Below are 21794 nucleotides of genomic sequence, written 5' to 3'. Positions count from 1 at the left end.
GTTCTGATATTTTACGCAACAGTGTTCCATGCAAAATGAATCATCGACGAAGGTCAATATTTAATGTTCCACTTAACGTTATCTTTAAAATTTGCCAACGGTATCTGATTTTTAACCATAATTCCGCTTTATTATCGTAATCTCTATCTGGAAATCGTAGGAATAAAATTTAACAAATCGAAAACTCCTACCATTTACGATTCATTTTAAAAGAATTTCAGATCTACGAAATTATATAAAAATTTCCCGGAAAAAAAAGTTATTCTCTCGTTAACGAAGCATAGATCGTTTCTTGGTCGAAAAAAAAGTAATTAGAAGGTCGTCGGGGAAAAAAGTGTTTGATAATAAAATATTTAGATAATAAGAGCATTCGAATTATGTGAGTTTTGATAATGAAGGTTCCACTGTTTTTGATTATCAATGAACGACGATAATGACATCCGTTGATAAGTTATTCGGTCATTATTTTTTCTCGTGATCGTAATATTTTTCGATATTTCTTCCGTTTGTTTGCGTAACTTTCGTGTAAACAAAATTAATCGTACGTACGATTATGAAACTCGCACGTTACGTGTTTCTTCTCGTAATTTCCTAATCTTTTTTTTAAAATTCCCCCTTTAATTGTATTGTACTTTTTCTATTTATCTTTTCTGTTCAAAAGATAAGATTTTATATAATATACCAAAATTTGAAACCGGTTTCACCAGGAACAAATATACCTGTCGTTTAGTTAATTAAAACTAATAAATAGACTCTGAATATTATGAGAAACTTGAAGGCGTGCAAATGTACTGTATAGAATTGCTTGGCAACTAAGTGATCGCGGATTTTGCAATATCGCCTAATGACAAAATCCGCAATCGCTTGGTTGTCAACTCGATAAAATATAGTACAGCAACAACAATAGCAAGCATGCGAAAGATACATAAAAGGTTCGACGTATAGCGATTACGATACGTGAAACGAACGAAATTAATTCCCTCCAGTTATATCGATATAAATATAAATTCGCGTAAATATTCACGGAGAATTTACAATATAAAAGCAGAATGTCGCGTATGTGAAATATCGAGCGTGAAATGGTTAAAGACTGAAATGTACTCCACGTCGAAAAAGACCCTGTCGTCTTCCAGATGTACACAGATTTGTGACGCTCCTCGAAGTAGTTGAGATGTCGGCAAGTGGTAGTCTCGCGAGGAAATAAAAAAAAAAGCTTCCTATCTTTTTATCTAATTTCCTGACGACACCGCCGCCACAGCTGTTCTTTATCTGTTTCTTGCTCTCGCCCTTGCCAGATACGATCCTCCGCGTAGATCTAATATATCGCTAGATATTTTCGACGTGCTTCTCAAGCTCCTGTCGACGAGCCATCAGTCCACGAAAGAAGCATACATGGAAAGCGAGAAAGAGTTAACAAAAAAAAAAGAAAAAGGAAAAAAGAAGGAATGACTAGAGGAGGAAAGTAGAAAGAACCGAGCGAAAACGCGTATATAGGTGTAAGATTGAGACGAAGACACGTATACATATAGGTGTGACCGCATAAGGATGTCGGCACATGTGGGATGCAACGACGAAAGAAGTGCATTCGTTAAGTTTCGGTGGTCGTGGGAATCGATTTACGGTATCTGGAAGTGGTGCACGTGCACACTGATGTATTTTTGCCGAGCGAGGGCAGAAGAGACTGCATCCTCTATTTGCATCCTTGGAAACTGCACTCGGGCCAGGCTCGGGCTACCAAGGGGTCGTTACCCACTAAAGGAAACTGAACAGATGCGTGTGTGTCCCCGGGGGCCTTCTCTTCGCTGCTTCGTCGAATATTTTCATATTTCCTCCGCGTAGTCTCCTATACATAGGATTATGGCGGAAAATCGTTCGAATTCCATAGATAGTTGCATGGTATTTATAGATGTTTGCACGATATGTCTTACAACATTATAGTTATCTTCAGCGATGCGTGATACGGATATCTGTAAACGAGAACCGAAAATTATCGACGTGTAGTTTGCATCTTTCTTTTTCTCTCGAAAGCCAGCGTCGAATTGCGGAATTAGGTATGATTTTTGGAATATGCAACGAAGTAGATCTTTATGGGTATCGTTAGAAAAATAGAAAGCATTGGAACAGTCGCAGATGTATCTTCTCTGGATATGTTACGCGTATCGTACGAAACATTTTGCAATTTCTTTGATACCGTTATGAGATCGTCGCGATTGCGTTATGTAGTTTAGGCCAAGGTTGAAAGTAACAATTTTAGGTCAGCAGAAGATTTCGTCAAAACCGCGTTTGTCAATATATGAGAAATTTAAACACGCAACAATGTATAAAATATTCGAAACGTATTACTCCTCGCAACATTTGATGGACGAGAGAAATGTCCATGTAGGTTCCATTTCTCCAGCTATATCGACAAAAATTTAAATTTGCAAAAGCGTTCCTCGCTTACATATGTAAGTTTCACTCGTATCGCGTTATAAAGAATTATATTAAAACCTCAGCAAATTCAGCGAAGTCTACTCCGACGATAGCATTCCTCGGTAACGAGCAAGTCTCTCAGACGCACAAAGAAAGCATGACAGATCGAATCCTTTACTTATTCAACCCTCGATATCTCCCGGATCTTATTCAACGCTCGCAAACTCCGTCCTGTCGATATCTTGATACCGAGTTACGACGTCCTACCATCGCTGCACAAAAGCTCTTCTTATTCACGTTTCCATGGAATTCGAAGGTATTCTCAAGCGACCAACGCGAGCGAAGGATATCGCGATCGTCGTTCGCGATATCGTTCCGGATGCATGCGCGTGTCTGCAAATTTCCGGAGGCAGCCTATGTCTGAAACGTGTCAGGGCCTATTTTACTTTGGCTTTGCGGCTCGTCGTACGCACGATGTTCGAATTAACGCTGTCACCGCGGGCAACGCGTTACTTCGATCCTCTTTGCTCTTCTTCGCTTCTCTATGCTTCGCTTTAGTCGAACAGTCGATGGAACACGAGAGCAGAAGGACGCTTAGAGATTCTTGAAACTGTGTGGCAAGTGGCAAGTGGCTTCTTCGACCCTCTTTGTGCCTTCTTAAGCCATGGTCACAGCGAATACGTGTTTTGGCGTATTGTTGTCTGCGAATGTATAGATTCTCATGACAGTAACTGTACAAGTGTAAGTAAGTATATGGTCAGAATAATCAAGTATATAGATTAGATGTACGAGAGCGATTATATCGTTCTTCAATTGTTCGGTTATCGTGTTTCATTTATTAGAATGACAGTTTGTTAGAAGACGGATCCACTGTAATCGTAGGATAAATTAGAGCAATCAAATATGTATATATATATATTATATATAGATTCTTATCAATTCTATTTGCATTTCGATCTTCAGACGTTTCATTCGGAACACACATACACTGTTAACCATAGCAAGACAGCAAGCAACAAGCACCGGACCAATTACGTATCTTCGTATGTATATAGATATATAGACTCTTAGGAGTGTAAGCATCTCAGTCTTCAGACGTTTCATTCGTCAGAGCACGCGTCCACTGCAACCGTAGCCTAAGTCACGCCAATCAAATATGCATATTACATTCTTATCGGTGTACGTATTCGATCCTTCTGATGTTCTATTCGTGGAAGCACTCTATCCACGCTGTAATCGTAGCCTAAATCGGGGCGACCAAACACTCTATATATAGATCTCTATGAGTACATGCATTTCTGTCATCGAATATTTCATTCGCAGTTCCCTATATGTACAACGTATCGAAGGGAACCTCAGTTTCAAACTTTGCACAGCGTAGAACAGCTTAGCTTGGCTTTCCAGTGGGTCCCTGATTTCTATGTTCCTTGCACGTTCGGTTTAAACGCGCCTCAAGAGAACACACACTGGATGAAACACCAGAATCGAAGGACCCCTGCAGAACGCCTGGAAATTCCTGAAACCGCGCGGTAAGACGCCTCTTCGTTTCTCTTTGCTTGTTTTTGGCCAACAGTCGATGGAACAGCGGAGCCCGAGGACGTTCAGAGATTGTTGAAACCGCGTTGCCTGCGTCCATTCCGTTGCGTCGACTGCCAGTCAACCTTTCCGAGTGGTAATCACGCTACAAAGGGGCCCTGTAATAACGTAATGAGAAAGATTAAAGGGTGTCGTGCTCCCTAGCCTTTTTCGTTCGCCGTTTTCTCGGTGATAGACACCCCCGAGGCACTGGCGGGAAAAACAAATAGGACGATCGGTAATGGAACGAAGCATGGCCCGGCTAGGTTGTATTTTTGGACGGTTATACGCCGGTTCTCGTGTTCGCGCTGTTACACGCTCCAAGCTGGTTAATTGGATAATCAAGGGGACTACTTCAAGACAGTTACATTTTCGGCGGTAAATTTCGGATAATTGGATTGCACGTCATACAGCTATCCGAGCTATTCTTAGTGCCGTTAAATGGTAACCATTTGCTACATGGCCTGTTCTATTAGTTGAATGTATAAATGGTCTTTAGGGTTGGGATAACGAGTAGTGACGTTCGAGTGACGTGCGGGATAATGCACAGGGAATAGATCTTAGTCGATACGTTCTAGTATATTTTCAATCGTTTTGACTCCACGAACATTCACGTTGCTCGACTTCTTTCTACGAGCGATACGATTTATTTGTAAAAATCAGAAAAAGGACTTTGGCAAATGTAAATTGATTGAAACGAGATTACAAGGAATTGTTATGTAAAGAAGCGTTCAGACGATCGATATTATCGTCAATATTTAAGATTCTCAACACTGTATCGACGATATATATCGATCGTCTAGAGTCTAGAGGATCCTTTACGATAATGTTGAGAATAATATCGATCGTCTGAACTGCAATTCAACGATTCTTTCTCAATGAACAGATTAAACGAAACATTATAAAAGTATAAATACATCTGGAGCGATTATTTTCAACGATATGTTAAATTGAACGAACGAACGACAAAATGAAAGTCATCGCCGTCAATTTGTAATTGTCAGAACCGTTCTAATGTCGTAGATAAATTGACCGTAATAGTAAGAATAAGACGACTGTTACATCAGTGACTTTCCGGTTTGGTCATAGATTATGCATTTACCGTATCAGCGTCCTTTAATGTGTTAATAACGTCGTTCACCTGAATTCCTCGGTTATATTGCTTCCTTTTCCCTTATCATATGGCTACTCGTTAATCTCGTGCTCGTTCATTTTCGTTTCGTCTCGTTGGTCAAACGCGATCGTAGATAAGCTGAAAGAAATATCTCAGTGGTGGTATATACATGTCAAACTGTCGGCGAATGACAGGTTATATGTATGTATTGATTAATGACGAATGGCTGGATACATTGTCATTATGGACTTAAGCGCGTATAGGATGGACCCAATAACTCTAATTGCCTTAATTGTATCTCCATTATTTGGAAGACAAATGCGAAACGATTTTATTTACCAAAGTTGTTACGTATCGGAGAAGTTATGCGAGTAATTTTTTTTTTTTTTTTAGAGGTTTCAAGATTATTTTTATTTCTTTAAATATATTATACCGCTGTGTATCTCTGGGTAAAAGTGGAAATGCAGAATTTTTACAGATGCCACAGTGACTTTTATTTCTTTGAATATACCGTACTTTTTATTAGCGGATAAAGGAGGGAGAATTTTTAAACGTTTCACTGTTATTTCTGTTTCTTTAAATAGACTATGCTTCTTTATCGTTGGTAGGATAGCGGATATTAGGCGATTTGAACGACTCACGGTACAAAATTGCCCGATGCGTTGGCTCATCTGCAGAATTGTGTACTCGCATAGCGCTACAGTCTACGATATACAAAATCTTTTTATCATAAATTAATTTCCTGTTGCGTCGTATCGCAATTCTGAAACTTTTGCTACCTCGAAATTTCCTGCATTATTATCCGTTTTATTCGTGCATTTGTGCGATGAAGAAAATAAGAAAGGGAAGCGCGTATTGTTTTAAAAAAATAATCGATAAGCAAGAAGAGAATCATAAATGACAGTGGAGAGGAAAACATTTCTCACGATTGTCTTCGCGATCAAACACACAATCCTTTCTTGTTCGCCGATTAAATTGCCATTCGATCTGTCCGCGAACGTGTATAGTGGCACTTGAAATAATAAGCAGGCCCTTGTTAGCAACGGATCCCCCTTCTAAGCCGAGCTGTTCACGAGAATTCCATCCGAAGTCGTTTGTTTGCGTCTTGGTCCGCGTGAAACCGTTTCATCCAGCCATGAATTTTCTACCTGTTTCTGGCTCGTCAGGAATCTGAGAAGGGTTCGCCGTAACACCCCTGAAGGCTCGTAGGAACAGAGCTTTGATCCCCTTATTTCTCAAGCTCAAAGAAAGGTAGACAGGCGGATGGGTCGATTGCTTTTACGACGAAACTGATATTTTAATTCACTCGTTGCTTGGTAAAAGAATACGATATGTATAACGTCGAAAAAGGGAATTGACATTAAAAAGAGTTGCATTAATTAACGTAACGAGAATCGGAGTTAATTAACCGGAACATCTGTGTTACATCAAAAATCGTGGACATCAAAGTAATTCTATAAAAATAACTTTTTGTATTCTTCGTAGCGTCGATTACATTTAACATTATTTTTCGCTGGAATACGCCCGAATGAAATAGTACATTTATATTGGACAATGACGTAAAGATATAATTGACGTATTTCATTCAAATTGCACGTTAAAGAAATATGATATTACCCTGAAAAGTATCGTGTAAGACGAATCTGGTTATCTCTGGATCAAAACTTGATCCTCTTCTTTTTTAAATTTATATCGCATAAAATTCCACTATTTTAATATACCTGAGCTGGTATTTAAACGCGTTGGTTTGTTCAATAAAGAGACGAGTGATAAAATCGTAACAGTTCGTGTATATTAAAATCGATGTAAGTACAAGTACAGAGATAGCGTATGCCAGTCGTAATCGTCGTTCGCGCAATGCTATTGTCCAATTCTACGCTCGCTATTCGACGAACTATTCGACTATATGACTGTCCTAGAGAGCACGTTCGTCTATTTACATCGACAGGCGTTGTCACAAAAAGTTGAAACGTAACTTTGGTCGACGATCATAAATAATATTTTGTCCGGAGTTCGTTTATCTTCGAAGCTAGCGCACCAAAACAACGTTGGTATTCCAAGGCGCAATAATACGAGTCTCTCCCGATTCAAATCTTTCGTCGACTCATGTGCCGCTACATATATCGAATTGGCGAATAATTGATATTTTCCATTATTTTCTCCCTTCTATTCTTTCAATCCATCATCTTGCCGATCCTTTCACTGCTCATTATCGTGACACGACGACGTAAGATTATATAGGAATGCACTATTCAATGGAAATCCTAGAAACCGTAATTTACTGCGGCCCACGCACAATGCCGGCCGTGATATCCATTAACCACGTTACAAACGGCAAATAAACGGCTTCATACAATCAGCAGCACTTCATTCACCATGTATCGTCAGCGGAACCATATACTATGCGGCTAAATACATAATCATCCACGAATCAATCAATCCTTTCAGAACCGCCTCGATTTCCCTCGCATCAAACTCTTAACGTGGCCATACTTCTCGTCTTACAATAGCCGACGTATCGATCAAACGATGACAAGGGAAAGTGAAACGTTAAGGCAATTAAAAACACAGGAGTCGAGAGATGCTGCAATCCTCTAGGCTAGGGACATGGTTGGCCATTAATCTGATTTCATATGAAGAAGAACGCCATAGGTGTACATTTTAATATCACAGTACGGTTAGAAATTTTAATACTGCAACACTATTTATTTGTTTATTTATTCTCTAAAGCTACAACTTAATTTACTATACGGGTCAGTGTATTATATCTTCTTGGTATCGTTTCGTTTCGCTGTTCCAGGACTTAGCTGTTGAGGCGTTTGCACACGTGCGGAATATTTTAATGTAAAATCGTTAAAAACGAAGGGAACTTGTGTCAAGTGGAAACCAAAAATTTTATCTATATATATTGTTACGTTCTATTTAATTGCCGACGAGAAGGTAGCGTTAACCGACGTTTAGTGCAACTGGCAATAAGCTCCATTTTCGACTAACCTGCTGTGTGCGGGAATACTGGCACGGGAGAGGATTAAAGTTGTTCAAAAGTAAATTAACGATGTGTAATGATTTATTGAAATCTTACTTGATTTCCATATTGACAATCGACTGATAGACTGACGGATATAAAATTCTTCGGTTGACAAAACGATAACTAACGCTTCGATAGACAGTGGTAATTATTCGGTTGACAAACGGTAATTAATTAATATGCTCGATAGACGAACGATAATTATTACCGATAAACGAACGGTAAATATTCTCACTCGATAAACTCGTGTCGAGTCGAAAGACTCGAGTCTGATGAAGTTTCGTAGGGACAATACGAAGATCATAAGAGGCAAACACGATGAGTATACTTTCGTTGACCTTCTGATTTTAATATCGCGTTACCATTGTACAGAAGAATCTGAATATGACGTTAAGTATAATATTGAACGTCGAATGCAAATATGTTCTTGCTCGTTTCATAAAATTTCATAAATCTTTGGCAGACTCGTCTCCTTGGCAGATCAAATGACATAAGGTTAGAAAGAAAGAAAAGAATTCTATATAACGTGACTTATCGTCCGTCTTGTTCGCCTGTAGTTTTCCTAACCAGTTCTCTTCTCCTTCTTCCCTCGAAGATTAATCGATAGCAGCACGAGGGTCCCGAGGGCATAATCCACGATTAAGAACCCGTGGGGAAAAGGTGACGACTTCGAAATTCTTGAGAGCATTTCCAAGCTGGTAATCTCTCCTCCGACTTGCAGCGATCTGTTACGGCCCCAACAAAAAGTGGGTTAACCGGCCAGATTCCAGATAAAGGTCGCCAGGTGATACAAGACCGAATGACGACACGAATGAATGAAATACAACGGCAGGTTCCCTCGTTTTTACCTGTTCCGACATCCTCTTCTTCTAAGAGCGAGACAGCACAGGGAGAAAAAGGGACTCGCTCGATTTTTCCTATCTTCCAACGATTCGTTTATTTACGGCATGGCGAGGCGAACCTTCGTTTCCATGTGGTTGATAGCTAAGGTAGACAGGCGTGTTTTATGCTCGTCATTCGGTGAAACGCCAGGTTTCAGAAGCTTTCGCTGATTTTGCGAATCATTCTCTTACGGTTGAGAGGGAGAGAGAAAGCCACTGATTTGTAGTTTAGGCGATGCTCGATGGTAATGGAAGGAAAAGATTGTGTAGAACGTTATTGATATAGATGGATCGAGTTTCTACAGCCAATCACGTTATAACGATTTAATGAAACGTCTTGTAGCTTGTGTGATTTCTGTTTAATATTTTTTACCATTTACCGATGTTTTCGTGACATGTGATTCGTCGCCTCGAGGCTTTATTATATTTGGAAATATTATGCGTTCTCAGAGTAAAAGTATCGTTTAGTTTTTTAATTTATTTGCGTTTTAAATTCAGTTGATGAATGTTTGAACCTACTTGCGAGGTTCTTCGCGAAGACTGAACTTGGTTGGATAGTAAATTTAATTTTTTACCACTGAATATTTTAAAGCAGCGGGATATTTTCCTTTCATTTATGTCCATAAAATATCCCGCCACAGTTTGACCGGAAGAAACTGAAATACCTTGTACAAATGACCATCGTGATTTCTAATCTATATCTCCCATTTAAAACTTCGTATCGTCGTAGATATCGTGAAAGTATGTACCGACGCAGATTATACGAGACATACGTAGTAAATGTGTCAAAGAGAGAAAAAAAAATGTGTCTTGGTCGTCATTTAACCATAAAGTGTGATATTTCGTTATAAGGAAAAATTTTGTTGCAGATGATAATCGGAGAGTATCTTTACGCGAGGCATTGTGACGCAGATTCGACGAAGATATTGTTTGGCTACAACATACCACCATGGTTATGGGGTGCATATGAAAAGGTACACCTCTCAAGATATTTTTCTACTATCGTATAAAGTGTATCAACTCCTTTTTGTTCCATAGATATTCAATAGCATACGATGTACTAAGCCTTTTTTCTTCCATAGATATTCAAACTATGAAATAGAAATGAAATAGAAAACAGATAGGATCCTAAAATCACACGGTGGAACCAAGGAAAGCTCGTGACCATCTTAAGAAGAACCTTTCTTCCCACGCTTATTAACACCTTTCTTCCCCATGTGTACCTTCGTGAGAACAGTTCTGAAACGCACGCTTTTCTGTCAATATTTGGAAGATTCTTCGTTATTTGTTGCAAATATATTAGAAAGAAGGAAATCTGCGAACGCATACAGTTCTGTTTTAAAGACCGAACTTATACGATAAGATGTTTATTCAGATGTCTTTAAAATTCCAAAATTCAAGAATAACAGTGATTATTAGATTCAGTAACAATAACAGTAATTATTATATATTAGAAAGATGGAAACGAATTGTATTTCTGTGAAACGAATTTTAAAGAACACTCAAATGTCTCAATTTACTTTAACCTTATTAAAAATTAAAATGCGTTTGTTTTATAACAGAGAATTCTTTCTTAGTTCCTTCGCGCGTGCTATCTGTAAATAAAAATCTTTGTAACATTGTTTATAATCATATTATTGTAATTCACGCACTTTTTAGAACACATTTTTACAATTTTCACAATTCTTATAATTTTGTATAATTCTCATAATTCGTACTAGATTCTCACAGTAATATTTTTGATATTTCAGATTGGCGTATTCGGTTTTGGAGCAGCAACGACTGTTTTAATCACCGACATCGCCAAATACACGATCGGCCGACTGAGACCCCATTTCATGACTCTTTGTGTGCCTAGCATTAATTGTAGCCTGCCTGAAAATCAGCACAGGTATATCGAGAACTACGTCTGCACCGAGAACATCTCGACCAGACTTCTAAAGGAGATCAGGTAAATACTTCTCTCTTTACGCGAGAAATCCAGCGACCCTTTTATTCGACAGTGCGGAAACTACCATTTAAAGCCACCGATAAACTTCGTGTAATACTCGTTCGACTTCAATCGGACAAGTTAATTAGCTTGCTCGAGTGCGAGTAATCTTAATGAAATTCAAATGACATTCAGAAAAGTCTGCGTCGTTTGAATTTTCTATTTCTTCGCTTAGATCTTATTTCGATTCAATTAGATTCTATTTTAATCTCGTTCGAATTCAATTAGATCTCCGATCGAAATTGATCTCTGAATTTTTCCTCGACTTTTCCAATGAAAGGAACAACCCGAGATTAGAAGATGAAAAATAAATGAAAAACAACTTTTGAAATAATTAAACGACGTATGATCGTTAATTATATCAAATATTATCTTTTTTAACTTAATAATATTCTACGAAAGCAATAATAATATTAATAATAAAATCATTATGGTCTCTTGATCTATAATTTCATGAAGAAGTCCTGTAAGAAGAAAAAGAAACAAATAAGTACGCACTCCGATACTCTTGAACGATGGTGTATGTTGCAATACGTTTACCTTTCTCGTTAAATTGCTGTATAATGACCGTCATTATGTACGACCATGCCCCACCTTTCTGGTAATTTATCAATTTCTCTTCCATAAAAATCTTTCACTTCTTCGCTGAAACATCTCTTCAATTGCGCTCTTTACGGTACTTTGCATTCATTTTTCAAACGTGATTTACTTACGCGGATGAGACAATGAATATTGCTCCGTCTGGAAAATTCATAACGTCTTTGACAGTCCATATATCCTCTTTTCTATTTGCTAACATCGAAGGACGATTATTAATTATGGCGATGAATATTGGACGCGAAAAAAGGACGAAAGAAAAGAATGGAAGAAGAATCTCTAGCTGGAAGACGCGAGAAAAATTTCGTCATTTCGATTCATCAAAGTAATTGTATTTGTCGAAATAAAAAATATAAAACTATCGTATTTACATTGTTCAAATATAATAGCGCAATTTAGTCTTAAAGAATCGATTTGCGATTTCACCGAGTCGACCGAGTTCACGTTCAAAAGTGTGAATTCATTAAACACCATAGACTCGAGAATTATTCACCGATCCCCCGCTGAGACTTTGTACATTTGACTGAATTCAAGTAGCGGAAATTTAAGTGTGACCATTCGACGTACCATGGCAGTGCCGCCAGTACGAAAATATGTAGCGCTTGCTATAGGAATTAACTAGATACGTCACGATTAAGGAATTTGATGTCTGTTGTGCAAGGATAATTTTCAGAAGTGGAATATCAGCTGAAACTAACGATTGCTATCGTTCGAGGAAACGGCAACTACTAAGCTGCCATTACGCGTAAATTATATACGATTGAGGAATTCAGATAAATTGGTAGCGAAGTTTCATCGTTTCAAAAGGTTTAACCAAGACGACGAATGATATTTTCTATATCCATTGTATATGGTAATAATCTAATAAATAAATTCCATTGTTCCGAGAGAATTTCGATAAAATTAGAGATCGCAACTTTAGTCTCTTTTGCATGCAAAATGGATCTAATATAATTCAGACGATAATAATCTAATAATTAAATTCCATCGTGTGGAAAGAATTTGAATAAGACCAGAACGTGTAACTTTAATCTTTTCGCGTGCAAAGTGGACGTAATTAAATCTAGATAGCAAGCTTTAATCCACTAAATCTTAAATTGTACTACGTTGTAGGCGAAGCTCGATAAAACCCATACAAATACGAAGCCTCGAATTTGCATGGTGCGTGTTACACGGCTATATACCGGAATCATCGGCACGTTTAATTCGCCATTGAACATCTCGAATTGAGAATCTTCAGGGCAATACCCTTTTGGTATCTGAGATCGGAAAACATCGAATCGCGTGACGGTAACAATTGCGGGCGCAGTTGCGGAACAGCCTACGTAGAATTAAAGTTGATGGAAAGGAACGATCGCTTTCGTTATTTTTTACACACTTAATGACCATGGAATGTATATGAAGAAACGAGAACCGACCAGTCAGAGTCGACCTGCTTTTTTCTCTTTTTAGTTATCGCGTTTTCACTTCGCTTCGAAGTAATTTCAGAAGGTGATACCTTATATCGAAATTATCCATGTAAATTTATCGATGCAACGATTGGAAAATATTCCATCGGCAACGATCCTGATCTAACAAACATATCGATCATACCGATCTTTAGGATCAACTCGACAACTTAATTTTTAGTTTTCATTTTGAATATTTGTCCGAAGTGGTCCATATCTTTTGCCAAATTTTCTTTCCATATTTCGCCACGGTCTCTCCTCGAATTCTATCAATTTTTGCTTAGTTTACGATCAAAGCTTATCGTTCGCGTATTATTTTATTCTCAGGCCTGCAATTTATATTATTCCTTTTATCAGCTTGATCATATTCCTCGTCTTGCTTTGGCTCGTTTTCCAGTCAATAACACCAAGAAAAATAGAATGTAAGAGGAAACTTACCTCGTCTACCACGTTCTACAAATGTTTCACAGATTCTTCCGTGTTATATACGTTCTGCGCATTCTTAAACCTTTAAATTCCCCGTAAACGAGAGGTACGGTTATTCTAATATGTACTTCTGACTAGGCTGTCGACTTCTCTAGGAGATTCATGGGGAAGCTGCGAAACAGAACGCATAATACGAAAACGTATAAAATACCTAAAGAATGGTACTCTTTCAGATATGTAACAACTAAAAGTATTTTCCATCTTTGTATCGACGTAGAAATATGAATTTGCATAAATATCTTACTCCGCGATATTTCTATTCATAGAGCTATGAATTGCCATAAATAGTCTACTTCCGACCAATAACCGTGTGCACCTCATTTCGTCGAGGTCTGGTTGCGATTCGTTGGATCGCGAAGTCATTGCCTGCTATTTGCTCTTCTCTTTGCTGGCTCGTTGCTTCGATAATCACTTTGATCCCTGGCCAGAACGTATTCGATCGGCTAGACATTATTATTTGCCTGTGCGTGCCTGTCTGTGAGTTTGTATGCGCGTATGGTTCAATCGCAACGGAATTTCGTCGGGCTTTTTGCCGGAGCCAGTGGCTCGAAGGCCGGTTTCAACGGATACGAGCAAAAAGGACCACTCTGGTGGCGGCAAATGACAATGAGCAGGGGCCTTGTACCCACTGGCGATTCGCATGCACGGGATTCGATCCGAATCATGACCCACCGGGCCCTATTCGACCCGCAACGGAAACACTGTTACACGCAACAATTACCCTGAACGCACCTTAGTCATTGTCGCGTTGACAACAATGCTACATTTCCCATTAAGCGTTTTTATTCGAATTTTTCACCCCCTGACTCTTTATCCATTGTTAGGTCGACGATTTCTTTCCAGAGATTTATTTCAGTCGAGTAACTTTCAACCTTTTCCTTTCCAGAGATCCGCGAAAGTTCGATTACGTCGTTTCTTGAGTAGTGTCGTATTTGTTAGGTGTACGAGTGAATAATTTCTCAGTGAAGCTGAAAGTTTGTAAAAATAAAAGAAAGAATGAAGATATAGCGACAATTTTTTTTTTTTTTGAGTTTTAGAGAAATCTGAACAAGTTCCGGGGTACGTATTATAGTTCCTAATTTACTATGCAAGCGGTGCTCCAGCCAAATGTTTAAAACTTTTTGCGATAAAAGCGAAGATCTAACGGAGAGTTATGAAAAAATAGGAATTCGCTTGGAGGTAAGAAGTTTCGTGATAAACGTGATCTAAAGAAATTATTCTGGGGTTTTATACATGTACGATTTTTCGAAAAAGTATGAAGAAATTTGCAAATCCTTTGGAAAGTACAATTATTCTGAGACCCGAGTTTCCGGGATTTTTGGGTAGATTATTTATTCATGCAATTATCAAAATTGATAACGATTTATAAAGATCAATTGAAAAATCGCAAACAATAATTTATTACAATTGCAAAGAAGTTAGAAGATACATAAAATGAATAGGCAGCCAGCTACGCTCGTTAAGGCCCAGAACTGAAGACGACGCGTCGCGAGTTCGAATCCTCGGCATGAATAACTGCAAAAAGGGGACGGAAAACCAATGAATAGAAATAAAATATATAAACAAATTCACGTACCAAAAGACAGACAATACGAGTCGTTGAATAGCGCACAATGCTCACTTTACCTTGGAAATTTCAGAATTAAAATTCTGAATCGGATTCAACGAAGTAAACAATAATATTTGGGCGGTGAAAGCCTGGCAGGTGTAAGCTGTTTCAGGCGTGGAAATCACAAAGTCCGACACCTTCGTTTCGGAGAAATTAGACAATGAAAGTTTCACCTGCAACTCAGCGACCCATATCGCTGGCGGAAGGTTAAAGTATTATTCGTCGTTGCTTTCTAGAACTTTAAGCCATGTTTCAGGCAAGTGACGGATTTCACCGTGAAAAGATGCTGTGTCTTTGGACAAGATCCAATCGTCAAGTGATTTCTGTATCTATAATTGAAAAGATGTATCGGATAAAGGTGCGTTGAATCGATCGGAACAAGTACGTAGTAATCGGGAATCGTGTAATGTCTAGTGAATAAACTGACAGCTGCGAGACGTGTCTCAAACGAAACTCCTCGTGATGTCTTCCGTCGTAGAATCAGTGTGTGGTCTGGCGTTGTCACGTAGCAATTTCACAGTACGTTCTCCTTTGTCAGTGCCCTGGCTATTGGAAGCAAAAGCTAAAAAGCACAACATTTTTACCGTGGTGGAACTTGTTGTGTGAAACACTTTTAAATAATAACTTGTACTGAAAAATTATTCGTTATTCGCTTGTACACTTAATACGCGTTAATATATATGCAATGTTTTTAGTATTATTTATGTAATTTATTCATGTAACTGTAAAAGTAAAAATCTTTGTATGGTATTCATTACTATATTATCTAAAATTTCATCTTACCATTTTTATTTTATTATTTAAATATATACAATATATAGTGTAGTAAATCATATATCAATAACATATTGTACATTGTTTTCTAGAACTAGAACTATCCATTGTTTTTGTATTAACTAGAACTACCGATAGTTAACACGAAGCTATTTCTACCACAACCAGTGAAAATGACTGGCCTTTAAAAATACGTAATAATAGAATATTTGTATATTTATTGATTTATTACCTTTTTACAGAAGGAACTCCATGTTACGTAGTGCATTTTTCGTATTATTAATCCATCTGGGACCATTATCTCTAAACGAAGGTTGACACATTTCTAAAATTGTAGAACCAGTCGTTTTAACTGGTGTGGTATTTCTAGCGTTAGCATCTAGCGATCTAGCGATCGATCCGCAATTTTCCTGATAACTGATATCGTCATATCGAACGATAACCAGTACAAATTTTAAAAACGTGTGGCAAATTGTACGAAACGAGGAAACTGGTTAATTGTGGTTCGATAAACAGATTGCAGGACCTTTTTACACTTTGTCAAGTACCGGTCATTTTCACTGGTATTGGTATAAGTAGCCTTGATACAAAATTATTTTCAGTTTCAATACATAACAAACAAAATAAAATTCATTATATTATTCTTTTAGTTATCGCTGCGAAAGTCATTACATCATCGTGAAAATAAAAAATATAACATGAAGTAGGAATTTTCAAATAAAATTGTAAAACCAGTTAACTTGACTGGTATGATAGTTCTAGTGTTAAAATCAGACAATAAAATAGACCCTTTTACACTTTGTCAAGTACCAGTCATTTTCACTGGTATTGTTATAAGTAGCCTTGATACAAAATTGTTTTCAGTTTGAATACATAACAAACAAAATAAAATTCATTATATTATTCTTTTAGTTATCGCTGCGAAAGTCATTACATCATCGTGAAAATAAAAAATATAACATGAAGTAGGAATTTTCAAATAAAATTGTAAAACCAGTTAACTTGACTGGTATGATAGTTCTAATGTTAAAATCAGACAATAAAATAGACCCTTTTACACTTTGTCAAGTACCAGTCATTTTCACTGATATTAGTATAAGTAGCCTTGATACATTATTTTCAGTTTGAATACATGAAAAACAAAATAAAATTCATTATATTATTCTTTTTAGTTATCATTGCGGAAGTCATTACGTCATTGAATTTTCAAATAAAATTGTAAAAGTTCTACCGGTAGTGTTAATGGTATTTGTAATGCTTCCAATCGTTAACTGTAAATTTCAGCTACTGACATTTGATTCTATCCTCGAACAGTACTTTCCTTATTCCCATTTTCTCGTAATTCATCAATACATTTTGGCACGGATGGCATACGTTTCTTCGTACGAAGTAACATGAATTGCGCGAATTGTAGTTGGCAATAGTTGTATGTAAGTTCTTTTTAGTCCAATAATGTATGTATTTAGGTCGTTGAATCAAAGCGAACATACTTCTAATTCACATACGGTTTTGTAGCGATGAAAGGGCTAAAGCTAGTAGTCCCTGACGCAAACGTAGACTTTTGCCACGAATATTATAGCTGATTGACATTGACGTCTTTTGCTAGGCTGTAATTGATCGTGGTACTACCGTCTTCACATATAGACAAGCGCTTGCATATTAATTACACGAGCCAACGTTGTTTGCATGCGAATTATGTTATTAACGAAAGAATCAATAAAAATTCAACGCGTCGAGATAATAAAGCATTTTGATGTTTCCTTACGTTCCGAGAAATATTTTGCAATTTATTACACAAACGACATATCCAATTTTTCTTCCAAGTGTTTTTTTTTTCTTTTTGTAATTTCAAGCAGGAAGTCACATCATAAATAGTGAAATATCTTCCAGGTAATGTTCCTCCTCTGATACTTTTTCTTATTTTCACATTAGACAAATCCACGTTTCCTAGTGTTTTACTAAAAAATTCAAAGACTCGACTATTCAGGAATTCTAAGAGCTAAATATTCAAAAATTCCGTAAGAAATAATCGCGTTCAAGCTAAAGCTTTAAATCGTTGTTTTATAATTGTAAAACTGTCTATGCTGTAAAAATTGTTCTATAATTTTAAAATATCTCTAATGTACGTGATTGAAATTTAATCGGTTAATGTTCGATGCTACATACTTTTTGAGATGCTTACACCCATCGCTACTTCTATTACACTTCAACGACTCGTAGTTCCAAAACAGCCGATATAAATTGACAATTCTTCTTCTGTTCTTTCGCTGTAGGTCTAAAATCGATTCTGCCGAAATCGATCCATTTGTCAAAACACGTCCAGCTTTTAACAAGAGTGATTTATCTACGGTTAGGCGGAGGTCGCTATACAGTCGACGCACTCTATAATTTTGGAGTATAATTCTTCGATTGTAGAAGCTTGTAGGTAGCGTATAATTTTCTGGAAGCGTGTAATTCTTTGCTTGCCGATTTAAAGAACAGGAAGGGAGTATGCGTTCGGCTGGAAGCTTCCGGTTTTCAACGTGTAATTATGGGTCCCCTTTCCGAATATCGCTTTTCGGTATACTTCATCGTTATTTCATTTATTAGAATAATTGAATAAAATGACGCCTTGTTTCTGACTATGATCGTTATATTATATCGTAGACTGTCAGAATTGGACAATAAAAATAAAAAGGGCTTTTGCCCTTATCGAGTATTTTAATAAAAATAATTCGATTGGTATTGACATTGAATTCACAATTTACGTTTGAATGATTTCGTATTGTAATCCTTTTTAACGAAACGGAAAAATGAAAAGAATTTTAATTGTGTTTCATTTTATTCGAATAAATCGTTTGACAGGGAAGAAACAACTTGTTGCAAGAATGATCATCTTGTAATCAGCGTGGAATGAGTTATTCGATCGCAGAGAATCGTTGCGCTAATTTTCAAGGAAAAATGGAAAAAGAAACATTCGAGCGCAAAAGTGTTCGACTTACAACGCAAGAGACAGTTGCGATTAGTTTGAGCTTTTGATAAAGATTTCGCGTTTATGCTCGGCCAAGGTGTTCCGCTTTAACGTTCTTAATAAACATTTGAATCACGCGTTTCGCCACTTTCTTTCCTTTTCTTTTGAATATTTAACAGGATTTAATAAATTGTATCAAGCCCGCAGTTATAATTACAAACTTTTATAACGCCTGGCAGCTCCATAAAAAGGCAAGGTGGCATGAATATTAATATCATGATCTGTTTATGTTGCTAGAATTATACCGGACGCATAAAACAGGATAATGACACGTAATTTTCATTAGCATTTTTACCGGAACTGGCAGTATTTTTAACGCATTCACAAATAACGCGCAACGTTATACGATTACGCGTGAAAGTTGATACATAACCACTTTGTATAATAATTTGCCATATATAATTATGCGTGAAAGTCGATGCATAATATCAAAATGTCAATGATAAGTATGCAGCATAAACATATATATATATATATATATATATATATACAGGCATGTCCATACTATAGAATTATAGAGACCGTAACAGAGAATAAATATCGTTTTTCCCATTAAAACTTAACGTGCAAATAAATTAAGCGAGGAGGTTTATTAATTTATTATCGGCTTATCGATATTTATTGATACTTTTATTCGATACGAGCGATATTTAATCAATATGATATCGCAATCAGAAATATCCCATCGTCACAAATCCACTAACTTGGTATAACGACACGATTCGCAGTAATTAAAGCGAACTATACGCGTTCTTCGATATAAAACGGTGATTGTCGACACGTTAGAAAAACTAAATGACGGAGATAATGGAGGCTGAATAGCGTAATTTCCGGTTCCGGGTAACCCCGTTCGATCGAAAAGGATCGAACTGCAAGGCGTAACTAAACGAACCAACCAACGGAGGAGGAGATTATTCCAGAGGCCCATTATTAAGCCCACAATCAGAAATTATACTCTCTTCCTCCTTTCTTCTTTCATGTTCTTGTACCTCGAGGAAATTGTAGGAGCTCGTTATCGCGCGCACAGGAGAAAGAACGGACCTTTCTTTACCGGTAGCCGCTTTGCTATACACTTTCGTTCAAAAGTTAGGCATCAAGTAGCTCGAAAATAAGGACTCGTGTAACGTGATCTTGGCAGCGAGTCTTTTCTCTAGTAGCTGAGAAAGATTATCTTTTTATCAATTATTAAATTTATTTTATAAATTGAAATTATTCGACAGTATCGTTAGTCCTCGCATTATACAGGGTGGTTGGTAACTGGTGGCACAAGCGCAAAGGGGGTGATTCTACGCGAAAAAAGAAGTCGAAAATGTAGAATAAAAATTTAAAAAATTAAAAAAATAACGTCAATCGAGACAACGATCTACAGTGAGATCCGTTATAACGAGACGCGATAAAGTGCAGGCGTACCGAGCCAAAATTCAAAGTCGATTTTCTCGAAGACAAAGCCTCGAACGAAAAATTGTTATTCTATATTTTCGACTTATTTTTTCGCGTAGAATCACCCGCTTTCCGCTTGTATCCCCCAACCACCCTGTATTACGTTACATTACAGCGCGTTATATCTTTACGTTATATTACGCTCCTTTCGTAAATTACGTGGTTTTTCCTAAAATCTACATTTATCCATCCATGAAATATACAATTTCAAACAATGATAGTACAACAAACAATGATACGTTCAATTGTTCAATAGCGGAAACCTGTATTGTTTGGATAGTTTTATACAGAATGTCCCAATTTTTTCCGATCAAACGTTGTCGCTATATTCCACAGGACAAGACAAGACGACGAGTCAAGATACAAAATGTAAAAATAAAATATGTAAAATAAATGTCATTGGTAGCATTGTTAAGGAGATATAATACAAAAAAAAAAGAAGGAAAAGCGGTATACGAAATGAGCGGTAACGAACGTGCTACGGCACGAGATAAGAATAGATCAGGCATATTTACATACAGTAGTAGTCACGAAGCATTATGTTCAATACTTCTTCTATAGATCCAGCTACAACTCCATTTCAAAATGATTACCATTCCTGTCAATACAAGAGTGACAGCGGCAAAAGATTGAATTTGTTATTCTTCGCAGTTCTCGTTTACTGCGTTGAAGTTGAAGTCGTACAAGTATTATGATACCTTGAGATTATTACTATATGTAAATGTCCCTGATCTATTCGTACTTTGTGCGGCGGCAATGCACGTTCGGTATCGCTCATTTCGTACGTCGTTCTTTATTTTTTTTTTTTTTTACTGCAACTCTTTAACAACGTTTTCAATGACATATACTTATATGGCATTTTTTTCCTTATCTTGACCTATAAAATATGCTGACAACGAAAGAACTGGGACACAAAGAACAACGCGCATAAACACGACAATGGATTAAAAAACGAGAATGGATTATTGTTTGCGCTTATCGTTCATTTAATCGATAACCTTTTGGTCTACTTTAGTCGATCAACGATCTTCTAGTCAAAGTTGAATTACAAAATATTTCTTTATCTTACGAACGTAAAAAGAATAATGTTCGCTGTTAGGATTATCAATCCGGTAATATTTCTACTGATAATTATTTCTGACAATTTCTGTCGATTCGTTCGTGGATGGAAACCAACGAGGTAGTTGCAACCTCGAAACAGGTGATCCCTAACTTTTGACCGACAGTGTAGACGCACCGAAGTGTATCACGGTTCATCCGCCCTTTGCGTGTGCTGGGACAGTTTTATGTATAGAAAGATTTGAAGAATCGACGATAAAAGGCTGACAGAGAATTCATTCATACGTCCCACCCTCCGGCTCGTTCAACCAAAGGGGACCAGCGTTTCCTCATCTTCCGGACTATAGTACTTCTACCACGCTTAGCCTCGT

The 21794-nt window shown here is 37.3% G+C and overlaps 1 protein-coding gene across 4 annotated transcripts in view; it reads left to right on the top strand.

The window, feature by feature from the left end:
• Nucleotides 1–21794, top strand: part of wun (wunen) — a 59771-nt gene that overhangs the window by 19099 nt on the left and 18878 nt on the right. For all 4 annotated transcript variants that reach the window (XR_013058263.1, XR_013058262.1, XM_033333720.2 and 1 more), the window contains exons 3-4: nucleotides 9880–9984; nucleotides 10762–10961. Coding sequence is in view for 2 of the 4 variants with exons in the window: in XM_033333720.2 (XP_033189611.1) it covers nucleotides 9880–9984; nucleotides 10762–10961 (305 nt within the window). In the remaining 2 variants the exon portion in view is untranslated. The remainder of the gene's footprint in view (nucleotides 1–9879; nucleotides 9985–10761; nucleotides 10962–21794) is intronic.

The sequence above is a fragment of the Bombus vancouverensis genome, chromosome 4, assembly GCF_051014615.1.
Source record: "Bombus vancouverensis nearcticus chromosome 4, iyBomVanc1_principal, whole genome shotgun sequence".
Lineage (NCBI taxonomy): Eukaryota > Metazoa > Arthropoda > Insecta > Hymenoptera > Apidae > Bombus > Bombus vancouverensis.
The sequence above is the reverse complement of the archived record's forward strand: the minus strand, read 5'-3'. Positions and strand labels throughout refer to the sequence as shown.